The sequence below is a fragment of the Rhamphochromis sp. 'chilingali' genome (assembly GCF_963969265.1).
Source record: "Rhamphochromis sp. 'chilingali' genome assembly, chromosome: 16".
In the NCBI taxonomy this organism is placed as follows: Eukaryota; Metazoa; Chordata; class Actinopteri; order Cichliformes; family Cichlidae; genus Rhamphochromis; species Rhamphochromis sp. 'chilingali'.
This window is the reverse complement of record NC_137943.1, coordinates 674701-698710: the sequence shown is the minus strand read 5'-3', so window position 1 is coordinate 698710 and position 24010 is coordinate 674701. Positions and strand designations below refer to the sequence as shown.

General features: G+C 44.9%; 1 protein-coding gene and 1 pseudogene across 3 annotated transcripts in view; one reads left to right on the top strand and one right to left on the bottom strand.

Annotated features, from left to right (window-relative positions):
- LOC308413020 overlaps window positions 1-24010 on the top strand; it is a 219212-nt pseudogene that overhangs the window by 191791 nt on the left and 3411 nt on the right. The gene's annotated exons all lie outside the window — the stretch shown is intronic.
- Window positions 735-21894, bottom strand: LOC308383418 (casein kinase I-like). 2 transcript variants are annotated; one of them, XM_080861346.1, is made up of 11 exons: window positions 21738-21894; window positions 17009-17806; window positions 16597-16666; window positions 12620-12768; window positions 12293-12527; window positions 11806-11891; window positions 11598-11682; window positions 11363-11511; window positions 9856-9936; window positions 3077-3183; window positions 735-1038 (listed from the first exon to the last, which is right to left on the bottom strand). In XM_080861346.1, the coding sequence occupies exons 2-11, from the start codon at window positions 17279-17281 to the stop codon at window positions 984-986; spliced, it is 1290 nt and encodes a 429-aa protein (XP_080717472.1). In that variant the 5' UTR covers window positions 17282-17806; window positions 21738-21894; the 3' UTR covers window positions 735-983. The 2 variants fall into 2 exon arrangements, with proteins under 2 accessions (XP_080717472.1, XP_080717473.1); XM_080861347.1 differs by having other exon boundaries at window positions 11363-11508.

Below are 24010 nucleotides of genomic sequence, written 5' to 3'. Positions count from 1 at the left end.
AGGACTGGACTCTGAGGCTGCCAGCACGGTTTGTGAGAGGTAGAAACACATGAATGGACGGATTACAGCCTGAATGAAGCTCAGCTTTAAAGTTGTTTGGTTGTTTTTTAATGGAGTTATCTGACGTCCCATCCCCCAACCCAGAGAGGAAGAGGGGGAAAGAAAAAAAAGAAAATTAAAAGTTATTTAGGAAAAAAACATTTTGAGGAACACACTAGAAACTACAAAACACAAAGTTTGTGAACAACTGAAATCATGGGAAAGCAGGATGAAAACAGAAGTCTTTTCTGTTTTTAGTTACAAATTAAAACAGGAAACAAAGCATCGATTTTACATAAACTTCTTTTAAACTTTTGATTCTGGTGGTCGTGGGTTTTTCCTCTGAAAGGGATTCAGGAATTCACCGAGCCTGGTCCATTTCAGGAAATAGTCCAGTCCACTCACAGTGCTCTTCCTTTGACCCTAAGGAATAAAAACTTGAATGACTGCGCGAGCTGCATCTCTTTGTCCATGAAATCGATTTGCAATGAGCTCCAGAAAAGTGTGCAGTGGGTGTGCACGTGTGACTCATTGCACGCTTGTATTTGGAGTCCTCTCTCATATATCCTCACAAACACACTCGTCTCTCCTCTGAACCGCTCAGTAACGGGAAAGGGGGAAAGTGAGAAGCCAGTCGGCCAGGAAAGCAGCTGAATCCAGTCGCCAACTTGTTTTTCAGTCCATCAGCTGTAGTCTTACGGCCACATGTTTCCCTGCAGCAGTCTGTGCTGCTCTGGTTTCACTTCAGTCTTTGGCCATAAATACACAAGGGGATCGTTGCTGGTAGAGGCAGCAAACGCTCTCTTCACTGCTCGGTCCAGACCAGTAGAAACCAGTATACCAGCTAACACCCGTTAGCAGAGGTGAGGAAGAGGACAGGGGTGAGAGAAAGAAACAAAAAGAACAGATGTGAAGAGGAGAGCCACAGGTTCCCTTGTTTGTCTTCATTTGTGTCTCTGGAGAGCTTTCCTCTTCCTCCTCTTGAAGAAACAGCAGCACCTGCAACACACAAGCTGCTGTTAACAGTCTGTCATTTACATGTTCTGTGTATCTGTGCACAGCAGCAGCCACGGTGATGCTGCCACACCGCACCACATGCTGCATAGCCGAGCATGTGGTGCACGCATGTGGTGCATGCACGCTGTCACCGATCCCCTTCCTTTGTTCTGCTGGGGATTTAAAATGCTGCCCTGCTGTGGCAGCGTTTTAAGACTTCCTACAGGGGGCAATACTGCAACGGGCACAAATAAAAAGGTGTGCAGCACCCAAAAAACACCCAGTAGCTCCTGCAGTGAAAGAGGCCCATGACAGAGATTAAAAATGTGACGTCATTTCTGGGCTAAAACCGCAAAGGATTGTAGGTACGAGTGGCAAGTGGTACTAGTGCACGCAGGCTTTCATATGAAAACAGTCACACAGTGATAAAAAGAAACAAAGAATGGCAAGAAGCTGTTGTATTATTAACTGCAATAGTCACATGACAGCCAGGGGAAGCCGACGGGTAAAGAGATCGTTTTTATCGGATTCCATCGTGGAAGAGAAATTGTTCAAGTCATGTTTCCGAAGTACCAAAGAGGCGACGGATGGCCTGGATTGCAGCCATTCGAAGACCAAATATAACGTCCCAGAACACTGCAGCTCACAGGTTAGTCTGCTCCAAGCATTTCAACATTTTTTGTTGATGTAGGTTACAAATAAATCTTATATTGATTTGAATTGAATTCGTTGCTTTGCTGCTTTGTTCACTGTGGTTTTGTGGACTAACGTTTGTTGTGTTTTGTAGGAAAACCAGCCTACAAAATGCTGGGATGTGATCCAGACTGGGCCCCTCCATCAGCCTGGGTCAGACCGAGTTTAAAGCTGCTAACACAGCCAGATTTGATCGGTGAAGAGAGAGCGCGAGATCAAAACAGCCACGAAACGTCTGCATACATGTGCCCAAGTGTTGTATTGAAGCAATCAAGTGATGAATAACTGTTTCAGTATGTTGTTTTGCATTGTTGATTTGTTTTTCACCGAAGCAGCTAATAAAGCTGATGGATTTTTACAACGTTGCCTCTTTCCTGTAAGATTCTGTAACAGAACGAAACAATAATGCCAGTTATAAATAAAGACAACAAATTGAATGAATTACGAAACACTCGTTTTATTTCTACTAGATCTGAAAATGTTGTGTAACACTACAACCTGAAAGGACAAATACATGGTGTTGGTCTGTAACAGCAGCTGTGAGATGGAATCGTCCAAATCACCAAAGTAAACTGGCCCTGGGCTTGTTGCAGGATCTGAAGTTACTAAACATGTTGAGTGTGTGCGCTCACACTTAGGACCACATAATAATGTGTGCGTGATGAAAGTTGTGCAGCACGCTAACGTGCTTACTCCACTCTGTGCTCGTGTGGGTCTGACCCTTCCACTCCTTTCAGTTTTTCCTCCTACCTTTCTGTCTTCGTACAGAGCTGCCGTGTTTCTGTCGTTTTGTACAGAGCTGTTTTTGGGGGCAAATAAAATGCAAGTAGGGATTAAAACCACAGAATTAATGATTAGCGGTGCTGGAAATACTAGCGCTTGATGCAGTGTTTTGACTTTGCTGCCACTCGTACCCACAATGCAATGCACGAAAGTCACGTGGTCTGTCGATCTCTATAGCCTCCTGTGTGTCCCATCGTCTGCTCCATCACTGCTGATTACATTATTAATATGTAATGTTCCCAAAACAGTTATTACTGTGTTATCCCCAAAGATGGGCTCAGCCTGTGCAGTGGCTGAGAGGCGCACAGCTAGCTGATGATACAATCACACAGCACTGTGACAGGTTTGTCAACATACAGTGAATGCAGAGTCAGCACTTCCTGAAGCAGGAAGTTTCAGAGTAAAAGTCTACTGTGTGTGTGAAGCAGTGATGCTGGGTGTGAGTGTGTTACAGCACCGCCCACAGGAACGTCTCGTTTCCTCAGTTTAAATCTGAGCTGAAAGAAAAAACTGAACCTACACTGAAGTGAAAAATAAAAAAAGATTGTAATTCTTGAATTCTTACTTGGTATCGTCAGCGACTTCAACCTCTGGGTTGGCTGTGATTGGTGCATTGGAGTGTCCTGCAGTGGGGTCATCCGTATTCAGCTCACCGTTGGTTGAACTCATCACCTGAAGGACAGAATTGGAGAAGCGTGATGAGCACAGAGGTCACACACTTCTGAAATTTGGTGGAACAAAGAAAAGAAATCAAAAAAGTCGACATTATGTCCACATTCAGTCAGATCCAACTGCTCGTTCCCACCCAGGTGGCGTTTGGGGTCAATTTGGGGTTTTTCATTAAACACTAAAACTCTTCATACACAGACGAGAGGATGAATTTGAGCTTGATGTGGACACAACAGCTCTGCACACACGTCCACATGTTTTACTGCCATGCAGCACACACGGCACGTCTGCTCGATGGCTCCGTTTGTTTCACGCGGTTTCTACTGCTGATGAAAATGTTTGCTTTTTCGTTTCTTTGAAATCTTCCTCAAACCTCTCACACGTCAGAGAGAAGTGACGAGAACGAGGCCGAGCGTGCGTCTGACCAAAGCAGCTGCCAACGCTTTGTGTTAAAAACACGCCACCGCCATTCCAAACGCTCACAGGTCACCAGAGGGGACACGTGTTTAGCAACATGACAGCAGACTCGTGTATACAAATCATCTTTGCCTTGTTCATTATATTTATCTCACAGTGCTACACATGCTGCTGTGAAGCTCTGCGTGTTGCTTCCACACCTGCAGAAATCACAGACCAAACATTTGATTTGATGTCGCCGCACGTTTGCTGGGCACGACACGCAGCACGACACAGCTGCCAGATAAAGTGTTTGCCGTCGTGACGCTGTTACCACCATGTCACATGTATTCGAGGCAAACAGCAACACCGACACATCCACCTCACCAGCTGATCTTTGATCGGGCAATTGGAAAAGGTGTAACTTGTGCACACAAACGATGATCAACACGTTTAAGTAATCTGGATACTTGACTAAACGTTTCATCAGCAGAGCCACAAGTTCCACTTTTGGTTTTTCAGCAATAACTAATCTGCTAATTATGAACTGATGGTTCTTTGTCACTGATGTGTTCAAACATCATCACGTGACCTTTGTAACCTCTTCTCCATCTACAGAGGAGCCCCCCCTCTAAAGCTGACAGTAACAGAAGGGTGAAGACATAAATACTGCCAAATTAATGTAGGACACTATCAAACATGATGTGGTAAGAACTGGTCCCGCGTGTGGGGATATTTCAGCTTTGTAACAGACTTGAGATCAGCCCTTCTGCAGAGACAGAGGAAGTCATGCAGACAGACAGGCAGACAGACAGACAGAGCCAACCCTTCCTCTCAGTACCTGGACAGACCCGCCCAGCCTATCAGCAGTGAGATGGGAGCCCAGAAGCTCTCGATTGGTCACTGGAGTGGGCTGGGACTCGCTGCCTTTCCCCTCTGGAGACTAGAGGAGCCGATCACAGGAGAAACAGGAAGGGTGGAGGTAGAGAAGAGGAAAGGTGAATTGGTGATGGGAAAGGAGGGCCGCAGAGGTGAGGTGGAACAGTGTTTGGGAGATGGAAAGAGGAGGTGGTGGGAGCAGAAAGGCAGATGGAGCAGAGGATCGGGTGAGGAGAGACGAGAATGGAGAAAGAGTGGAAAAGGAAACAGAAAAGAAACGGTCAGTATTTGGTGGAGGTGAGCACTCAAGTGTGCAGTAGCATTAGAGTGCACAGGAAAGTGCACACGAGAGGAGACCCCCACAAAAAGGGTCCTTCAGCTTCACCTACCATGAGGACTAACTGCTAAACCACAGTTCAAGGCTGGGTCATCATATTAAACTACATGAAAAACATGCATGCTTCCTCTGCTGGGTCTGCATGTGCGAGCAAAAACACCGCCACCAGAACAAAGGCGGTCTTCTTATAGGGTTACTATGGAAACAGCATCAAAGGTCTCACACTGGCGTGGCTGTACAAAACTAATCATTCAAAGCACACATTTCAATATATGTGCTCATTTTTATTTTCAGTGTAAAACAGCTACGCTTTGATTCTTTGCACATTTCCAAGTACGTGTAATAATGAGAAATGACACCGGGATCAAGCATTGAACACATGAAGACGTGCACACAGGCGCCGTGCTGCCACACAGTCCAGAAGGTTCCGGGTCATTCTAGCAGCTTTGGTTTGTCTCTCTGAAACTAACCGAGTTTGTTGGCTGTGTTTGGCATCACTGTCCCCTCGTTTCATCTTCATCATCCTGGTAGGTGGCAGCAGGTTTTTATCAAGACTCTCAGGACATTTTTCCACTCATCCTTTAATTATCTGAATCACAGTGCTGTATGCTGAAAAACAGCCCCACACCATTTGGTGTTTTGGGGGTGCAGTGCCGTTCACCTCCAAACATGGGGTGTATTCTGGCATCCAGAGGTCAGTTTTGGTCTCATGTGACCAGACTCTACTCTCCCAGTTTTTCCCAGGCTTGTCTAAATGTTGTTCAGCAAACTTTAAATGTACCTCATTATGTTTGTGCTTCAGCTATGAAGTCTTGCGTGGTGAGCGTGCATACGAGTGCATTACTTATCGTTTACTTTGAAGCAACTGTACCTGCTGATAAGTCGTTTCACTCGTCTGCGTCTGAAACCTTGCAGGAAGCACCTGGTTTACAGTGAAATGATGTCTTTCCCACTTCTGGATTATTATTAACAGAGCTCACTGGAACCTTCAGTAGTCCAGTAAAGCTTCTGGAACCAGTGCCAACAGAGGTCACATCATGACATCATGAGAGGTTTCAGGGTGAAACTTTTTATAGGCCTCTGGTTGGGCCTGAGCCAGCTGGTATCAATGTGCACTTAGCCTACGTTCACTCTGCAGGTCTTAATGCTCAATTCCAATTTTTGGATCAAATCTGATTTTTTTGTCTGCTCGTTCACTCTACAAATAAAATGCGACAGCAAACGCGCTCTAGTGTGAACGCTCAAAGCAGCCGCATGCACAAAAGAAGACGTCACACACAACGCGCTCTGTTTAGACCCAGAGCAACAGTATGTTTGACTGTTTCGGACTTTACGTTTCCCAATTTTGCTTTAAGTTATAAAGTTATTTTATTATTTACATTTGGCCTAATAATGATCCTTATTGCTGTTTTAGAGGAGCGGTGCTTCAAAGGATAGCTGCAGATTATACAGTACAAATAAAATGTTCACGTTTCTCCAACATTGTCTTCCCAACAGTTTCACAGGATGGTCAGGAAGCGTTCACGATGTCTTCTCCGGCGCTGATAATCAGCGTCTGTCTTGTGTCAGTGACGTAAAAGACGGATTTAGTGCGACGTGACCATCAAACAGCAGTCGCTTCCTGAAACAGATATGTATCGGATTCAGTGCCACATACGAGAGTGACCCAGATTAGATTTGAAGATCTTGGATTCGCGCCATTCACACTGTCACACCATGATCGGATATTGGTCGCACATAGGGATGGGTATTGTTTAAGTTTTATCCGATACCAGTACCAAACCGGTACTTTTGAAATGGTGCCGGTGCTTAAACGGTGCTCGAACCGGTGCTTAAAGAATGGAGAACACACACTTTGTCCAAAAACCTCTCATGTTCAGCTGTTTTTTGTAAAAAGACAACAATGTTAGCCTTTTCTGCAGCTATGGGGCATATATGGTATCACTCTTGGCTGGAAGCAGTGCTTAAACAATAGGGATGGGTACCGGTATGTTCTGACATAAACGGTAGTAACCAGACCGAAAAGCAGCGCACATTTCGGTGCTTTATTTTCCTGAGCTGTGATACACTTTGGATTCTAGCCAATCATTTTACGTTCCGAGGATAGTAGGCGGGGCCAGGTACGTACGTTCTTTTAGAGCAGAGCTACAGATTAAAAATGTCCAAGGCGAAGCGGTCAAAAGTCTGGCTGTACTTCACAGCAAAAGATGCAAACTCAGCAGCAACAAGTGCTTTAAGCTGATACTGTGATACTGTCAAAGGAGGTAACACCTCGAATCTGATGAAACAGCTGGTGACGCATAGCGTTTTGTTAAAAGCCGAGAAATGCGCCGTATTTGATAGCTTGCTGCAAGACCTCACACCGAGCACATCTACTGCGGGTGTGGTGCCTGTTATCAGACCCGGAGTCCTGGCCCCGCCCTGCCAGTGTAGCAGAAATGATGAGGATGATGATGCAGCAGCAGCCGTTCTTCTCTGCCTGAGTAGCTTAATGTTGTTCGTGTGTAATTTACGTGGAGTAGGCTAACCACGTTATTACGTTAATGCATGTAAGGTGAACTAGCAAACATCATCATAGCTACATGCGGCTGTCCTCTTGTTTGATGGCAGATGCTCCCTTCACCCTGGCCAAAAAGGCTAAAATGACCAAAGAATAAGTGGGAAACAGCTAAACATGAGAGGTTTTTGGACAAAGTTTGTGTTTTTTCCATAATGGCACCAGATACCGGGACCCATCCCTAGTCGCACAGGGTCAAAAAAAGTCGGATTTGATGCACTTTCGCCTGCAGTGTGAACGTAGCCTTAGTGGAAGGATCACTTTTTAATTACTTAGAGACTTCAGCAGGTGTTAGGACGTCCACACAGTCTTCATGTGTTCACTAGTTTTTCTCTCTGTCATTTCCTGTGTTGTTTATCAACATCTAGTGAGAAGTTCATGCCATTTACAAATATATTTATTTAGAAAACTAATATGTTCAAGATTTATTTTACCTGCTGTAAATAACAAGAAAGCAGTAACAGTGGGCTTATAATGACAAATAACAGGTATGTGCTGAAGGTGTCTGTCAGTGTAAAACTGCACACAGGCTCTTTAAGAATAGAAATCTGTGAGTAAGAGACAAGGCTGGAAAACACAACACTGATCTTCACTTCATCAAAAATAAAACACTCGGCAGTGGACGAGCAAAACACCGGTGAGAGAGAAGAAAACAAATGCCTTCTAAAAAGGTGAAGAGGCGACGCAATCCCACAGTAAACATGTCCCAGTGAGCCTGAAACATGTTGCTACCACCAACTAAGCCATCGAGGTGGAACAGCAGCCTGCAGGTTAAAACAGACTAAAGTGTCACTATACACAGACTGAATATACCCTGAAAAGAATTCATAATGCAGCACTCTCCACAAGACCATACATGACATCATACATGACATCACTACTCTCAACTCCGATCTTCAACATGGTTATAAACAAAACTACCCATAGCCATAAGCATAAATACATTTGGTGTGGTTCTGGATGTTTTATTATTCTGCCCACCCAACCATAACCATAACCCAACCACAACCATGACTCAACCATGACTCAACCATAACTCATCCATAACCATAACTCAACCATAACCATAACCATGACCCAACCATAACCATAACTCAACCATAACTCAACCATAACCACAACCATGACCCAACCACAACCATGACTCAACCATAACTCATCCATAACCATAACTCAACCATAACCATAACCATGACTCAACCATAACCATAACTCAACCATAACCACAACCATAACTCAACCATAACCATAACTCGACCATAACCATGACTCGACCGTACCCACAACCATGACCCAACCATAACCATGACTCAACCATAACCATAACCATGACCCGACCATAACCATGACTCGACCATAACCATGACTCGACCATACCCACAACCATGACCCAACCATAATCATGACCCAACCATAACCATAACCATGACTCGACCATAACCATGACTCGACCATACCCATGACTCGACCATACCCACAACCATGACCCAACCATAATCATGACCCAACCATAACCATAACCATGACTCGACCATAACCATGACCCAACCATAACCATGACTCGACCATAACCATGACTCGACCATACCCACAACCATGACCCAACCATAATCATGACCCAACCATAACCATGACCAAACCATAACCATGACCAAACCATAACCATGACCATGACCAAACCATAACCATAACCATGACTCGACCATAACCATGACTCGACCATAACCATGACCCAACCATAACCATGACTCGACCATACCCACAACCATGACCCAACCATAACCATGACCAAACCATAACCATGACCAAACCATAACCATGACCATGACCAAACCATAACCATGACCAAACCATAACCATAACCATGACCCAACCATAACCATGACCAAACCATAACCATGACTCGACCATAACCATGACTCGACCATAACCATGACCCAACCATAACCATGACTCGACCATACCCACAACCATGACCCAACCATAACCATGACCAAACCATAACCATGACCAAACCATAACCATGACCATGACCAAACCATAACCATGACCAAACCATAACCATAACCATGACCCAACCATAACCATGACCAAACCATAACCATGACCAAACCATAACCATGACCATGACCAAACCATAACCATGACCAAACCATAACCATGACCAAACCCAAAAGTTCTATAATCAAAGTGCAATTCTTGTGGTGGCTTCATTATGAACACTTATGGGGAAAGACATGCCTCACCTTAGTTCTTTAAGCCATGCACAGTAAAACAGGCTTCAACATCCCACCCATATGACTGATCCATATTATATCACTAAAATATTTGTAATCATGGTACTTTAGTAGTACAAAAATAGAAGAATAAGAATGAATAACTTATTCTGTTTATTGTGTTCAGCCTTAACTGGGTATTCCTGCTGTGGTTTGTTGTTACAGAGGGAACCCCTGAGTGCCAACACTAACGAGGACATGCTCCACGTTTGTCTATAATCAGTGCCTACCTGGTTTTTGGTTTGTGGTGCTTTATCTCGGTTGCTCGTCTGAAGTGGAGTCTCGCTGGCCACCGGACCAATCGGAGTGGGCTAAGCACAAAACAAAGGGTTAACACAGAAAATGTACACAGCTAATACACAGCTGTGCTATCAGACGTTTCCTTATTTGGGCTTAAGCTGGAGTCAATCGACATGTCACATTAATATTACTGAGGAAACATCAGTGTGGAACACTCCATTCACCCACTAACACAGTCGCAGCGGGACACACGACGCAGTCGCAGCGGGGAACACGGCGCAGTCGCAGCGGGGAACACGACGCAGTCGCAGCGGGACACACGACGCAGTCGCAGCGGGCAACACGGCGCAGTCGCAGCGGGGAACACGACGCAGTCGCAGCGGGGAACACGGCGCAGTCGCAGCGGGACACACCGCGCAGTCGCAGCGGGACACACGACGCAGTCGCAGCGGGACACACGACGCAGTCGCAGCGGGGCACACGGCGCAGTCGCAGCGGGGCACACCGCGCAGTCGCAGCGGGGCACACCGCGCAGTCAGTCCGACTGTTTTAAAAGAAAACGTTATAATAAGTCAGCTTTGTATAATTCAGTAGAAATAAGCAGTGCTGTTGCAGACAGCTGAGCTGGACACTGTGTTCAGCTTGTTCTCAGAGACGCAATGAACCGTGGAGGGAGACTGTTTTTACCTCTCCAAGCAGTTCAACTCTTTTTATAAACTTTGTCGTTTTAACGTACTCGGGGGTGCAGCTCAGTGCTCCTATTTTTTGCAGCTGTTCCTCACTGAAAATTGCTGTTGGCTTTCAGTTGTTCCAACACATATTATGGGATATCACACTCCCACGTGCCCTGGCTGGAGACACCTCTAGTCAAGCATTCAAACTGGATCACCAGTGATATCTGAGGCCCCGCCTGCACGTATACAGCCCTGTAATCACAGTCACCCCTTAGTTTAAACCCTTTTCACTAAGATGTGAACCACTCCTGCTGCCCACAGAGCCCACACACTGTTAGCTCTGCTGTCTACCAACTTGCAAACAGCTTAAATACTGCTGCTGGTCCCACTGCTCCGTTGGTGTGTAGTCTGCCTGCAGAGGGAGTCCGTCCCCTGTTAAAGATGGCTCCCTCTCTTCTGTTATGGTGCAGTGCGTTCTGTTTCTAATAACCACCCATGTTCAGGGCCATCAGAACCTGTGGCCTGACCCTTGGTGACAGACTGTAAGGGCACCCTTTGGTTTGTGATTTCTGGCACCCTCGCTCCAGCCGTTCATATAAAATGCTGCATAACGAAGAATACATGAGGAACTGCGTCTGTGCGGACGACAGGATCTAAACGGATGCAGTTTCAGTTCCTGTAAACACAGCCCATCAATCAGTACATGAGCTAAGGTTGGCTCATGTACTGGGCCAACCTTAGCTCTGAGCCTGCAACAAGCCACAACGTGCGTTCAAGACACACACACACATACGCACGCACATGCACACGCACACACACTAACCAGTGGCTTCCCAGTCCAGTCGTACTGGTAATCAAAGACGTATCCATTTCTGTCAAAGAGGTCTGTGAAGAGTTTCCTCAGATAGTCGTAGTCCGGCTTCTCAAAGAAGTCAAGCCGACGCACATACCGCAAGTAGGTGGCCATCTCTTCTGTTACATACACAGACAGGTATGAGACCACCCAACCCACACAGGCGCACACATGAAATAGGCTTTTCTAACAAGTCAATACAAACCTGGGAAGTTCTCACAGAGGACCTCTATTGGGGTGTCTCGTTTTGTGTCTCCTATCTTCTGATAACGTTCTTTCAGAGTGTCAGCCTAATGAAGAGACACACAGTGAGCCATCTGTATGCAGAGTGACTGAAGACAAGTCCCAACAAGAGAGGCAGGCGAAGAAAACAAGAAGGGGCTGGACCGATGGAAAGCTGCCCGTCTCCTCACCTTGAGTCCCTGCCAGGGCAAGCTGCCTCGCAGGAAGTACATGAACATGTGGCCCAGAGCTTCCAGGTCATCCCGCCGGCTTTGCTCTGAAACAACACGAGAGACCAGGCTTAGACGGCATGGCTGGACCGTAACAACATGACACAGTCTGCTACAGACAGCCCCAGGATGGTAAATGTGTCATAACAGTCTTTGACCACATCATCACTTCGTTACAAAGTCAGGCTGAACACGTGACGCTCAGCTCCTCTCTTCAGAGTTTCACGTGTTGAGGCACCAGCTGCAATTTCAGTCCTTCACCAGCACTTAGTACTGTGTCTGAATGCATCCTGTGTAACTAAGACCGAGGCAAATACTGTAAATATCACATATGTTAAAATAAGTTAATGTGAATTATCAGCTGGCACAGTGGGCACACAATGCAAGAGCTGCTGTCATATGTGGGCACCTGCCATGTGTGAATATATGACCGGATGAAGACGCTCACCTTTCCCTAGATGTGTATTTATGCTCATGTATCTAGCAGTGCCAGTTAGACTCTTGTGTTCTCTGTAAGGGATGTGCTTCTTGGTCTCTGGGTCAATGTATTCTTTCGCCAGGCCAAAGTCGATGATGTGGATCGTGTGCTGCCTCTTGGAACCCGGTCGGCCAACCAGGAAGTTCTCGGGTTTCACATCTCTATAGATCAGGCTTCTGGTGTGGACAAACTCCATGCGAGTTATCTAGGGGACAAGACGAGAGCAGAACCGATTCAGCGGCTCGGTAAACTACCGGTGGTTAACGTCTGAACATTCAAATGTGAACACTGACTTACCAGCTGTATGGCTATCATAAGTACAGTCTTTAGAGAGAAAGTCCTGTCACAGAGGTCAAACAGATCTTCTAAGCTGGGTCCCAGTAGCTCCAGAACCATAGCATTGTATTTACCACATGGTCCAAAGTAAAACACCTGGGGTACACCCTCTGGGTGTCCAATGGAAGAACAAAGCATAGTTGATGGACTGTGATCACTCCTCATTTTAACAGATAATAACATGTAGGGCTGTGCGATATGAAGAAACATCTATTGTCTCATATTAGACGCCATCGTTTGTTTGGTGGTTTCGCAAAATCCACTGTTTACGATACTTTCTCACGGTTTGGATGCAGGCGTGGGGAATCCCAGCATGGCCGGTGAAGACAAACCGAGGACCTTATTCCTAAATGAGGGGCGGCCGCTGCAGCACGGACACGGTTTGGTCATGGGAGGTCTGACACGCACCAGAAAACTGTACTATTCAAGTTATAGTGCAAACTAGAGCAGGGCGATATGACCAAAAATATTCATCACCATATACATTTGAAAATTTGTGATAACGATATAACTGACGATATAATTGACACGAGACAAAATACTTTACAACTCCACAACTTTATTAGTGCAAAAAACCCCATCAATGTATTTCCACTTAAACAAGCAGCTGTTTTTTTATGTGCATTAAAGTTATATAAACTTTAACAGTGCAAATTCCTTGCTGGCATTTCCAGTGGAAACTGGCCGACATATCCTCAGAATAACCATGTATAATATCCACAAAACTTAAAGAGGTTAAACACACACAGTACGGTAACATTATGTTGAAGCACAGTACGTATCACTCCGCGAGGCTCCGCCTACGATAGCCGTAAAGCTCCAACAATCCATCAAGCGGTGCGGCTTCGTAGCTCAGCAAAGTCGTACTGAAACATCTGACAGATTTTCGAGCGCCGTGCACATAAAATCGTTTCGAGGTCAGTAAACACAACCAGAGGTCATACATAAGGCACACGGGATTATAAGGGGCTCTGTCGACTTTCAGAAAAATCAAAGGATTGATTTTAAGTGCGCCGTATTTTCCAAACAACACGGTAATAACGACGGCCCGCTAGCATGCTCTACCAAAAATAGTGTTTGGTTGTATCTGACGGACGAAAGCTAAACCAGTTCCACACCAGTGAAGCTGCAGCATTTTTACAAACCGTAAAACTATTGCTGCAAAAGGCAGCAGTACCACAAATTTATTCCACCAGCTGAAAGGTCGTCCACTGCAAAACAAAGTGTTTTAAACTCAGCATGTCAACGTCTCCCCACGCCCCAAAGAACAGGTATGTTCTTTGGGGATCCTCATTTAGCCTGGAGAAATAGTTTGCTGCTTTATAAGAAAGCCCTCCGCAAAGCCAGAACATCTTACTATTCATCACTGATTGAAGAAAATAAGAACAACCCCAGGTTTCTCTTCAGCTCTGTAGCCAGGCTGACAAACAGTCAGAGCTCTGTTGAGCCAACAATCCCTTTAACGTTAACTAGTAATGACTTCATGAACTTCTTCACAAATAAAATTTTTATCATTAGAGAAAAAATGACCAGTAATCATCCCACAGATGTAATATTATCTACAGCTACTCTTAGTACCATTGATGTTAAGTTAGACTCTTTTTCTCTAATTGATCTTTCTGAGTTAACTTCAATAATTACTTCCTCCAAACCATCAACGTGTCTTTTAGACCCCATTCCTACAAAACTGCTCAAAGAAGTCCTGCCATTAATTAATGCTTCGATCTTAAATATGATCAACCTATCTCTAATAATCGGCTATGTACCACAGGCCTTCAAGCTGGCTGTAGTTAAACCTTTACTCAAAAAGCATCTCTAGACCCAGCAGTCTTAGCTAATTATAGGCCAATCTCCAACCTTCCTTTATATCAAACATCCTTGAAAGAGTAGTTGTCAAACAGCTAACAGATCATCTGCAGAGGTTTATTTGAAGAGTTTCAGTCAGGTTTCAGAGCTCATCACAGCACAGAAACAGCTTTAGTGAAGGTTACAAATGATCTTCTTATGGCCTCTGACAGTGGACTCATCTCTGTGCTTGTCCTGCTAGACCTCAGTGCAGCGTTCGATACTGTCGACCATAATATCCTATTAGAGCGATTAGAACATGCTGTAGGTATTACAGGTACTGTGCTGCAGTGGTTTGTATCATATCTATCTAATAGACTCCAGTTTGTGCATGTAAATGGAGAGTCCTCTTCACACACTGAGGTTAGTTATGGAGTTCCACAGGGTTCAGTGCTAGGACCAATTCTGTTTACATTATACATGCTTCCCTTAGGCAGCATCATTAGAAGACATAGCATACATTTACACTGCTATGCAGATGACACCCAGCTCTATCTGTCCATGAAGCCAGATAACACACACCAATGAGTTAAACTGCAGGAATGTCTTAAAGACATAAAGACCTGGATGGCCGCTAACTTTCTGCTTCTTAATTCAGATCAAACTGAGGTTTTTGTTACTCGGCCCTGAAAAGCCTAGAAATATGGTATCTAAGCAGATTCTTACTCTGGATGGCATTACCTTGGCCTCCAGTAACACTGTGAGGAACCTTGGAGTCATTTTTGACCAGGACATGTCCTTCAATGCACATATTAAACAAATATGTAAGACTGCGTTCTTCCATTTGTGCAACATCTCTAAAATTAGAAATATCCTGTCTCAGAGTGACGCTGAAAAACTAGTTCATGCATTTATTACTTCCAGGCTGGACGACTGTAATTCATTATTATCAGGAAGTCCTAAAAACTCCCTGAAAAGCCTTCAGCTGATCCAAAATGCTGCAGCAAGAGTCCTGACAGGGACTAGAAAGAGAGAGCAGATTTCTCCTGTTTTGACTTCCTGTTAAATCCAGAATTAAAAATCCTGCTCCTCACATACAAGGTCTTAAATAATCAGGCCCCATCTTATCTTAATGACCTTGTAGTACCATATCAGCCTATTAGAGCACTTCGCTCTCGCTCTGCAGGCCTACTTGTTGTTCCTAGAGTATTTAAAAGTAGAATGGGAGGGAGAGCCTTCAGTTTTCAGGCCCCTCTTCTGTGGAACCAGCTTCCAGTTTGGATTCAGGAGACAGACACTATCTCTACTTTCAAGATTAGGCTTCAAACTTTCCTTTTTGCTAAAGCATATAGTTAGGGCTGGACCAGGTGACCCTGAATCCTCCCTTAGTTATGCTGCAATAGATGTAGGCTGCCGGGGGATTCCCATGATGCATTGAGTTTTTCCTTTCCAGTCACCTTTCTCACTCACTATGTGTTAACAGACCTCTCTGCATTGAATCATATCTGTTATTAACCTCTGTCTCTCTTCCACAGCATGTCTTTATCCTGTCTTCCTTCTCTCACCCCAACCAATCACAGCAGATGGCCCCGCCCCTCCCTGAGCCTGGTTCTGCTGGAGGTTTCTTCCTGTTAAAAGGGAGTTTTTCCTTCCCACTGTCGCCAAAGTGCTGCTCATAGGGGGTCATATGATTGTTGGGTTTTTCTCTGTATCTATGAAGCGCCTTGAGGCGACTTTTGTTGTGATTTGGCGCTATATAAATAAAATTGAATTGAATTGAACCTGTGACTGCTCTACGTCAGTCTGCACTTTGGTTTCTGTAATTTGAGGTCGTCACATTTTTTAATCTTATAATTTTTATATGTTATAAGCACAAAGGAGCACATTTTTAATGTCAACGGTTTTATTTTGTCTCCTGAATTCTGCGGCTGAAAATGACATTTGTATATCGCGTACGTTGATATGAGATGTTCCTCATATTGCCCAGCCCTAAGAACGCATGACAGCTCAGGACTAAACACTAAAAAGCTATTTAAAACAACTCCAGAGTCAGTAATGCAGCTCATTCGTAGCATTCATCCAGCACGTGGGCTGGTGCCCGTCTCAGCTGACACTGGGTCCAATGGGGAGGGGGGTAAGCACAGAGACCTCACCTGAACTTCCCAGTTGTTTGTAGAAGCGATATTCTAGATGGAGTTGTGGCGCTCGTGACTTAATTGGTTCCTACAAAAGAGAATAACGTTAATTTAGACAAACTAGAATTAACCTCACAGCAATGAGCTCATCAGGACACCTTGAATCTGAGCGCAGATGTTTTAATCGACTGATTGACATCAGGACGAGAGGCGTTCCACATGCTTGGAACCACAGAGTTCCCCACCTGGTCAAACTGATCAACAACAACAGGAGGTGACCAGTAAGCTGATGGCGTCTGTGCAGCGGTCCCTGAGCTCAAGGCAGACGTCAGCTTAACCGTGCGTATGTATCCTATGATGTATCCTTGTTAAACCAACCACATGTGTTGCTACAGTTCTAAAATGTTAACAAGCAGAAACGTATGTTTACCAGTTTGATGGCCACATATTCATTGGTGTAGAGGTTCTTTCCAAGCCGAAGCTCTCCAAAGTTCCCACAGCCAATCTTCTTTCCAACCCGGAAGTTTGGGCCGACCATCAGAACCCCAGAGTTGGAGCCAGCTCCCCGTCCGTGCCCCGGTCGGCTCCCTGTCACCCCAGACATCCTCTTCACATCCTCTGTCTCCCCCTTGCCTCCACCTCCACCACCTCCGCCTCCTCCCCCGCCCCCTCCTCCCCCGACTCCTCGCTTGTCAAAGTCCATCAGTTTGTGGTAGCCTGGCCTCTCCACGATTAAGCCGATTCCATACAACCAAAATAACCACCAAAACAAAAGCCTAGCAGTTAGCCTATCAGAGCGGAGGCAGCTTGGTTGTAGCTGATTTTAGTCAGCAGAGACGGTACGGTGGAGCTGATGTGGATGAGTGAATGAATGAGAAATGAAAAGATGAAGGGGTGAGGGGGACCACCACGAATGACTGTAAACCCCCTTGTAGGGGCCAGAGATGCTAATGGGAAGGATGAGGTTAAAGGCCCGTATTTAACCATATGCTAACATGCTATTGTGGACGTGGAAGCTATACCAGCTTCAGGTTCAGACATGACAGCAGACAGGAAGAGTCGGGAGGTTTTTCCACATCTGACACTCAGGTAATACTTTAGTGGCACAGGCGTAAGCTAGCTGGCTTTAGTGCACGTGTCCCACAGAGACAACCCGGCTGCTTGTTCCTGTGACACAACAGGTGAAGCTTTGACCCCTGGGTGAGAGCAATGCCGCGTGTTGAACCACCTAAGGAGAAAAAAAACAGAAAAAAATGAATATCAAATATTTCAGTGCCGCCATTTTCACTGTGTGAACTATAGAGCACGTGGACCAGAGTTTCCTCATTAGAAGAGTGGTTAATCTGAGAGCGCTGAACTCAAATTACATTAAAGGACCACTCAGATAACAAGCAGCATGAAACTCTGTGAGAGCTTCAGGCTTGAGACGGGAAAGAAACCCACAGCTGATAGTTGTGCTGCAGCCATTACAAGGCAGAGGAGCAGCCGACTGCCCCTTTTTAAATCTAACAACGTTTCATGGAGTAAGAGTCTGGAGTTTCAAACGCGTCACAGACATCACAGGATGGCAACAGAAAACCAGAGCACATCTGCCTTCAGGAGGCCCGGTTGGTGTTTGGCTCCTCTGATAGGAACACCCATCCTGGATACTCCAATTCCTTCATTTCCTGCAGTTTTCCTCTCACTCCATCCGTTCCTTCACATCCCTGTTATTCTATTCCAGGCTCCTTTTTCTCTTCCTGCTTACTGAGGTCCAAGCATGAAGTAAGAATGACTTCAAGTCAAACTTGTAGATATTTAATGGGCCGAGGTTCACGTGGGTTCACGAGTCAGAAGCCAAGCTAAACACCAACAAAGGTGAAGTTTAGCACGTCAGAATAACGTTTCCCGCTCACACTGGTATAAAAGCTCAACTGTCAGTCAGACTTGTGCAGTGTTGATGTGAGGTTCACTTCACGGTGATGATGTGAAGGACCAACGAGGGGAAGGAAATCTGGGAGACAGCAGCGAGTTCCTCTGACGCCGCTAACAGGAAACACTGAGCCGTATCCCGCTGAAGCAGAGCAACGGGTGATCCGTGACTGGAAGAGAAATCATTTCAGTAAAGGCTGCCGAGTTTTAATAAGCATTATTATGATGTCAGAAATCTAAATGTATCTTCATTCAGTTTAGTGAAACACAATAACGTTGACCTAGAGGGAAACCACAGTTTACATAAAACACTGAAGCTCAGCAGACATCAGCTCTATGCTGTTACAGCTGATAACGCTGAAAGTCATGAAAGCAAAGCAGACACGGGACAAACATCATCATGTTATGAGCGTTGATGTTTGTGCACCACGGCGCACTCTGCAACTTCCCTTTGGACCACAAAGACAAAAACCAGCTAATCTCAGCATAACCAGACAAACTGCTAATGAGCTTTGTGTGCTTCATGTTTCTGAAATAAAACTGAACCAGTAGCAACAGGCCGTAGTTTCAGCCATCCTAAACCGAGACCTTGTAGTAACTGATGTGTACGAGGCCAACTTTGTTCAGGTGAGGGAAGCTCGGTGCTCCCGACATCACACAGTATCAGTGCAGGACGGGAGGAAGCAAAGAGAAGAGCGTTTCCCAGAATGGCGCGCTCCGATTGGTGACTGTACACGAGTCTGCTGCCTCAGTCGACACAGTAAGTTTGAGCGCAGCAAGGATTAACGTGACGCGACTCGCACCGTTGCTGTCGCTTGGAAATGTTTCTCTTAACTACACACAGACCCATGATTCATTTCAGCAACAAGTGTGGGCACTGCAATCAAGACGAGCGAGAAACAGACGAAGCAGAAGCCCGTCGACGGGACAAACGCTTGTTCGTGCAGACTTCCACGTGCATCCATCCCAACACACGACATGCACCCACACTGATAAAGTGACAGCTGAGTGCCGATCTACAAGAATAACATTTACCGAAGCACGTCCTGCAGCTGCCACCGGCTCTGACAAAATGAACTGATTTATTTTAACCACGTTTAGTTCTCCAAATGAGGGACTCGGGCTACTTAACAAAAAGGCTCGTCACATTAGACTCTGTTATAAACGTCGCTCTGTTACGATCCCCTGCAACAGCAGAGCTTCTGTAGCCTCACACAGAGCTCTTGGTCAGGTTGAGCAGCTCACAGGGAAAAACGACAAATAAATAAATAACCTCAACTACACAAAATTACAGCTTCATTAAGGCTTCCAGAAGGAATACCAACATCCATGCTGGAAAACATGCATCCATAATGCATATTACACAACACAGACCAGCTCCTTTCTGGATGGAGTTTGAATGTGACTTCGAGCAGTCCAAAGACATGCGGTCAACAGGGTTACGTTAACTTTTACATTGCCCAAAGATGAGGAGTGCAAATGGCCGTCTGTGTCAGCCCTGCCAGAGAGGGGCACCCTGTCCAGGTGTGCCCCTCTCTGGGACAGGCTCCACTCCACAAACAACTCTGAACTGGATAAGCTTGAGAAAATGAATAAAGCAGTCAAAGCATGCAACAAATATCTATGAAGCCCTGAAATCTACACATGCGTCCTGATCTTAAGTGCTGAACTTTTATCTGCACTGAAACCACACTTACAACAAACCTGACACAGATTTTTAGCTGTTTTTGTGACTTTTCTGGAGAGTGAACATCTGTGTGGTGTATGCAGGACAAATCTTTAATACAATCTATAAGATGAACAGAAATGCACACTGCCAAAGCTCAGAAACAGCTTGTACCTAATCTTTGAGTGGGTGACGTCAGGTGTGGGCGGATTATGAAAAACAGAATAACAAGCCTGATCACTTGATTCTGAACAAAAAGATGAACTCCAACGTTGTTAGGTATCACCAGCGACCTGAAGGTTACAGGTTAATGAGACCAGAGTAACATACACAGCCCTACATCGGACTCACAGCGCCAGAATAAGAGACCTTGATGTGATTCTGCACGTTTGTATTTGGATGGTGGTTTCAGAATATTTACATTCTCAATTTGTAATAAAGAGCAATGAAAACTTAAAGGCTGGTTCCAACATTTGTATTGGGGTTTTTAGTGAGTAAAAACATACATCTGGCCTGTGTGAAGCCTGAGCAAACACAAAGAACATCCTCCTCTGCCAGCTGACCACAGTTTGGAGGCACTGCTTACTAAGTACCTCCTGCGTGCACTTCCCAAGAGGTGATTTAAAAACAATACTACTGGCCTCATCTCAGCCATCATGGCCTTACACTGCTGAGCCAATCAGTGTATGACAGTATATTACCATCCCTGCTCTTATAGCAGACCATATCTGAAATGCATCTGATGGTCAGATATGTGTGTATCAATTAGCTCGTATTAAAACCTACTGAGCGCCTGTCGTGCAGCTGTAAACATTACTCCGTTCATTTTAACCAACTGCTAGCAGACAGAAATGACTTCTTCATGAGGTCTGTAGGAGAGAAACAGCATATCTAAATGCATCGCCGTGGCCTCGTCTCGCCACCCACACTCCACAGTTCTTACTCATTTCTGAGTCTCTGTAATAGTACATACTTCAAAGCTAAGCTAAAGGAGTGCAAACCATAGCTTTGTTCACTGGTTCCGCGGGCTGTCAACGTTTTACAGCTACAGACAGAAAGCTTTAGGCTGACCTGAGAAGCTCTGCTAACGGTTAGCTGATCGGACTGTAGCACGTCTCAGGACGGGGAGAAGCCACTGTGTAGTCTGATAACTAAACACCTGCATTTATTACACGACGTTAGCTGCTAGCCAGAGCTGGGAATTATTATGGTGTTACTGTTCGTCAACTCTCAATCAAGCTAGGTAGCGCAGGAAGTTAGATTTAGGCCACATTAGTTTGTGTGTGGTTGGCCCATAGACTGCAGCTTGACAATGTCAGCTTCATTGAAACAAGTTTAAAGTGGCTAACTGCAGACAGTGCTACAGTAAACGGAACAAAGCCATATAAAATGACTCCCACTGTAATCACACGACAGTGAATACTTAAAGGATTCGGCTAGCGCAGCTAAGCACTGCCTGTCAGAAGCTAACGCTGGCTAGCATGATAAGCAGCCAGCTAAATAGCCAATGTTGGCTAACGCCGAATTTGTGCTCATACACAAACACGGTTAGCTCGTTTACAGACAGAGCTCACGTACGTACCCGCTCTCGATGTTTCTACGCTGACCTTGGGTCTCTGTTTTTCTAACTTGTTATAAACTGTTCGCGTTTTCTTCGTCTCGCTTTCCTGCTCATCTCTTTTCTATGGATGTTTGGCTAACCAGCTGAAAAGGCTCGCCAGTGAACCTGAACGCAATTTGCGTGGATGTAGACGAGAGCTACGCAGTAAACGAAGGAAACCAGCGCAGGGCCCTTTGAAGAATACCCACAGCAACGCTTCTTGTGCGTGTCTGCGCCTGTACGTGAGAGGGGGCCACGCACACTTCAGTTTGTGCAGAAAAGTTTAAATATTAACTTTCACCACTACTTTCTGACACTCTCACCGTCCGTGTTTTATGCAAAGCTGTATGAAAGTTTTTGTGTGCAGTTCAGCATATTTTTCTCAAATGTATGTGGACAAAATATAGACAAAAAGACAAATGGCACAAAAATGGTAAATGGCCTGCATTTGTATAGCGCTTTTCTAGTCCATAGGACCCCAAAGCGCTTTACACTACATTCAGTCATCCACCCATTCACACACACATTCACACACTGGCGATAGCAAGCTACATTGTAGCCACAGCTGCCCTGGGGCGCACTGACAGAGGCGAGGCTGCCGGACACAGGCGCCACCGGGCCCTCTGACCACCACCAGCAAAAACACAACAATCAGCCTTCTCATTAAACACACAGTCCACACTCTTTAAATTAAACATTTCACATACACCCACGTGCTCCATAAAACCCTCAGCCTGGTTACAACAACGTTATTATTGTTTGCACAGCTGGTTTTTGTTTAGTTTGTTTCAACCTGTTGTTGATAGAAATCATCACAGGCATCAATATGACGCTATGTTATTATAATGATTGTAAAAACAAGAACCCGACTGACAAATTTGGATTGATTTTGTTCTCTAATCCACACAGGGTCCAGTGTATATGCTATACATTATACACTGCCCTAAATCTTTGAATGAGTGGTGCTGAGGTCTCTTTTGATTTGACAGCAGTGATCATGATTGGCTACAACTGAACTCGCTGAACAATCAGAAGGTTCAAGCACTCAATGAAGGAAAACTGTAGATGTAAATACTTTGGGAAGGTCTCTTGGAGGCTGTCCCTGCTCCAACACTTTCAAGCTTGACTGAAATTTGTGCCCACATGAACACGCCGAACGCCTTCTGGAGACAGTTTCTAATCAAATGTTGAGCTAGTTGGCCATGATGACAAAAGATGACTTCTCCACACATAAGAACACAACTGTCAAGCATGCTGTTAGCATCGACCCTGAGGCTGTACCGTTACACTTCACAAAGTGCATGGAATCGAATTTTTCATCAAATCAACAATTACGCCTTTGGCACAGTCATGTGATCTAACACGGTAACAAGAACAGTGCTCAAACATCCAACCAGAAATATACCAGGAGCTCGCTGATGGCTACCAAAGCATTTGGCTGAGGTGCAACATGCTAAGGGACATTTAACCATATATTAGTGTGGCTGTATCCATATGAGCCTGTGTAGAAAATCCAAAATAAATTCAAACTTGTGCACCTAACACATGCTTTTTAAATTGTACGCTGTACATCAGTTCAAAGCAATCATTAAAAGTTTCTATGACATTCATGTCCACGATGAAAACCTCTGCCCACAACTTTCCTGTGGAATCGTCCCCTCAGTGATTCTTACATGAACCAAACTGCAGCTTTATTCCTCTTCGTATAACATTTAATAACCATTTTTTCATTAATTTATAGAATAACATTTAAAAAAATCCAGATGTTTCTAAATATTTAAGCAAATTAGCACAAAGTTAATAGGCTAATGCTACATTTGCATACGTAAACATGCAATTGTAGAATATTTGCAATACAAATAGTTGTCTGAATGTAAGTAAACAGCTGGAAAGTCAACCTGCAAATAACGTGTTGTGACAAAAAGCTGAGAGACTGGAAGGTTCCAGAAAGGATTCATCTGTCTGCAGCTTTAATAGTAAATGTGTAATCACTCATCTAAGTGACTTCTTACGTAATGAAATATGGATATTATACAAATGCACTGAGAGATGCATGCTTTGGATCAATGACATCATCACATCAGTGACAAATGTGGCTGCTACTGTGTGTCCACCTTTGGACAGTAACAGGGTGGAAACATATCAGTTTATACTACAAATTAGGGCAACGTCATGGCATGTTAAACCCTTCTGAAACATGAGGAAAGAAAGGTTCATGAAGTATTTACTCTGGTACTTCAAGGTACAACTTACTT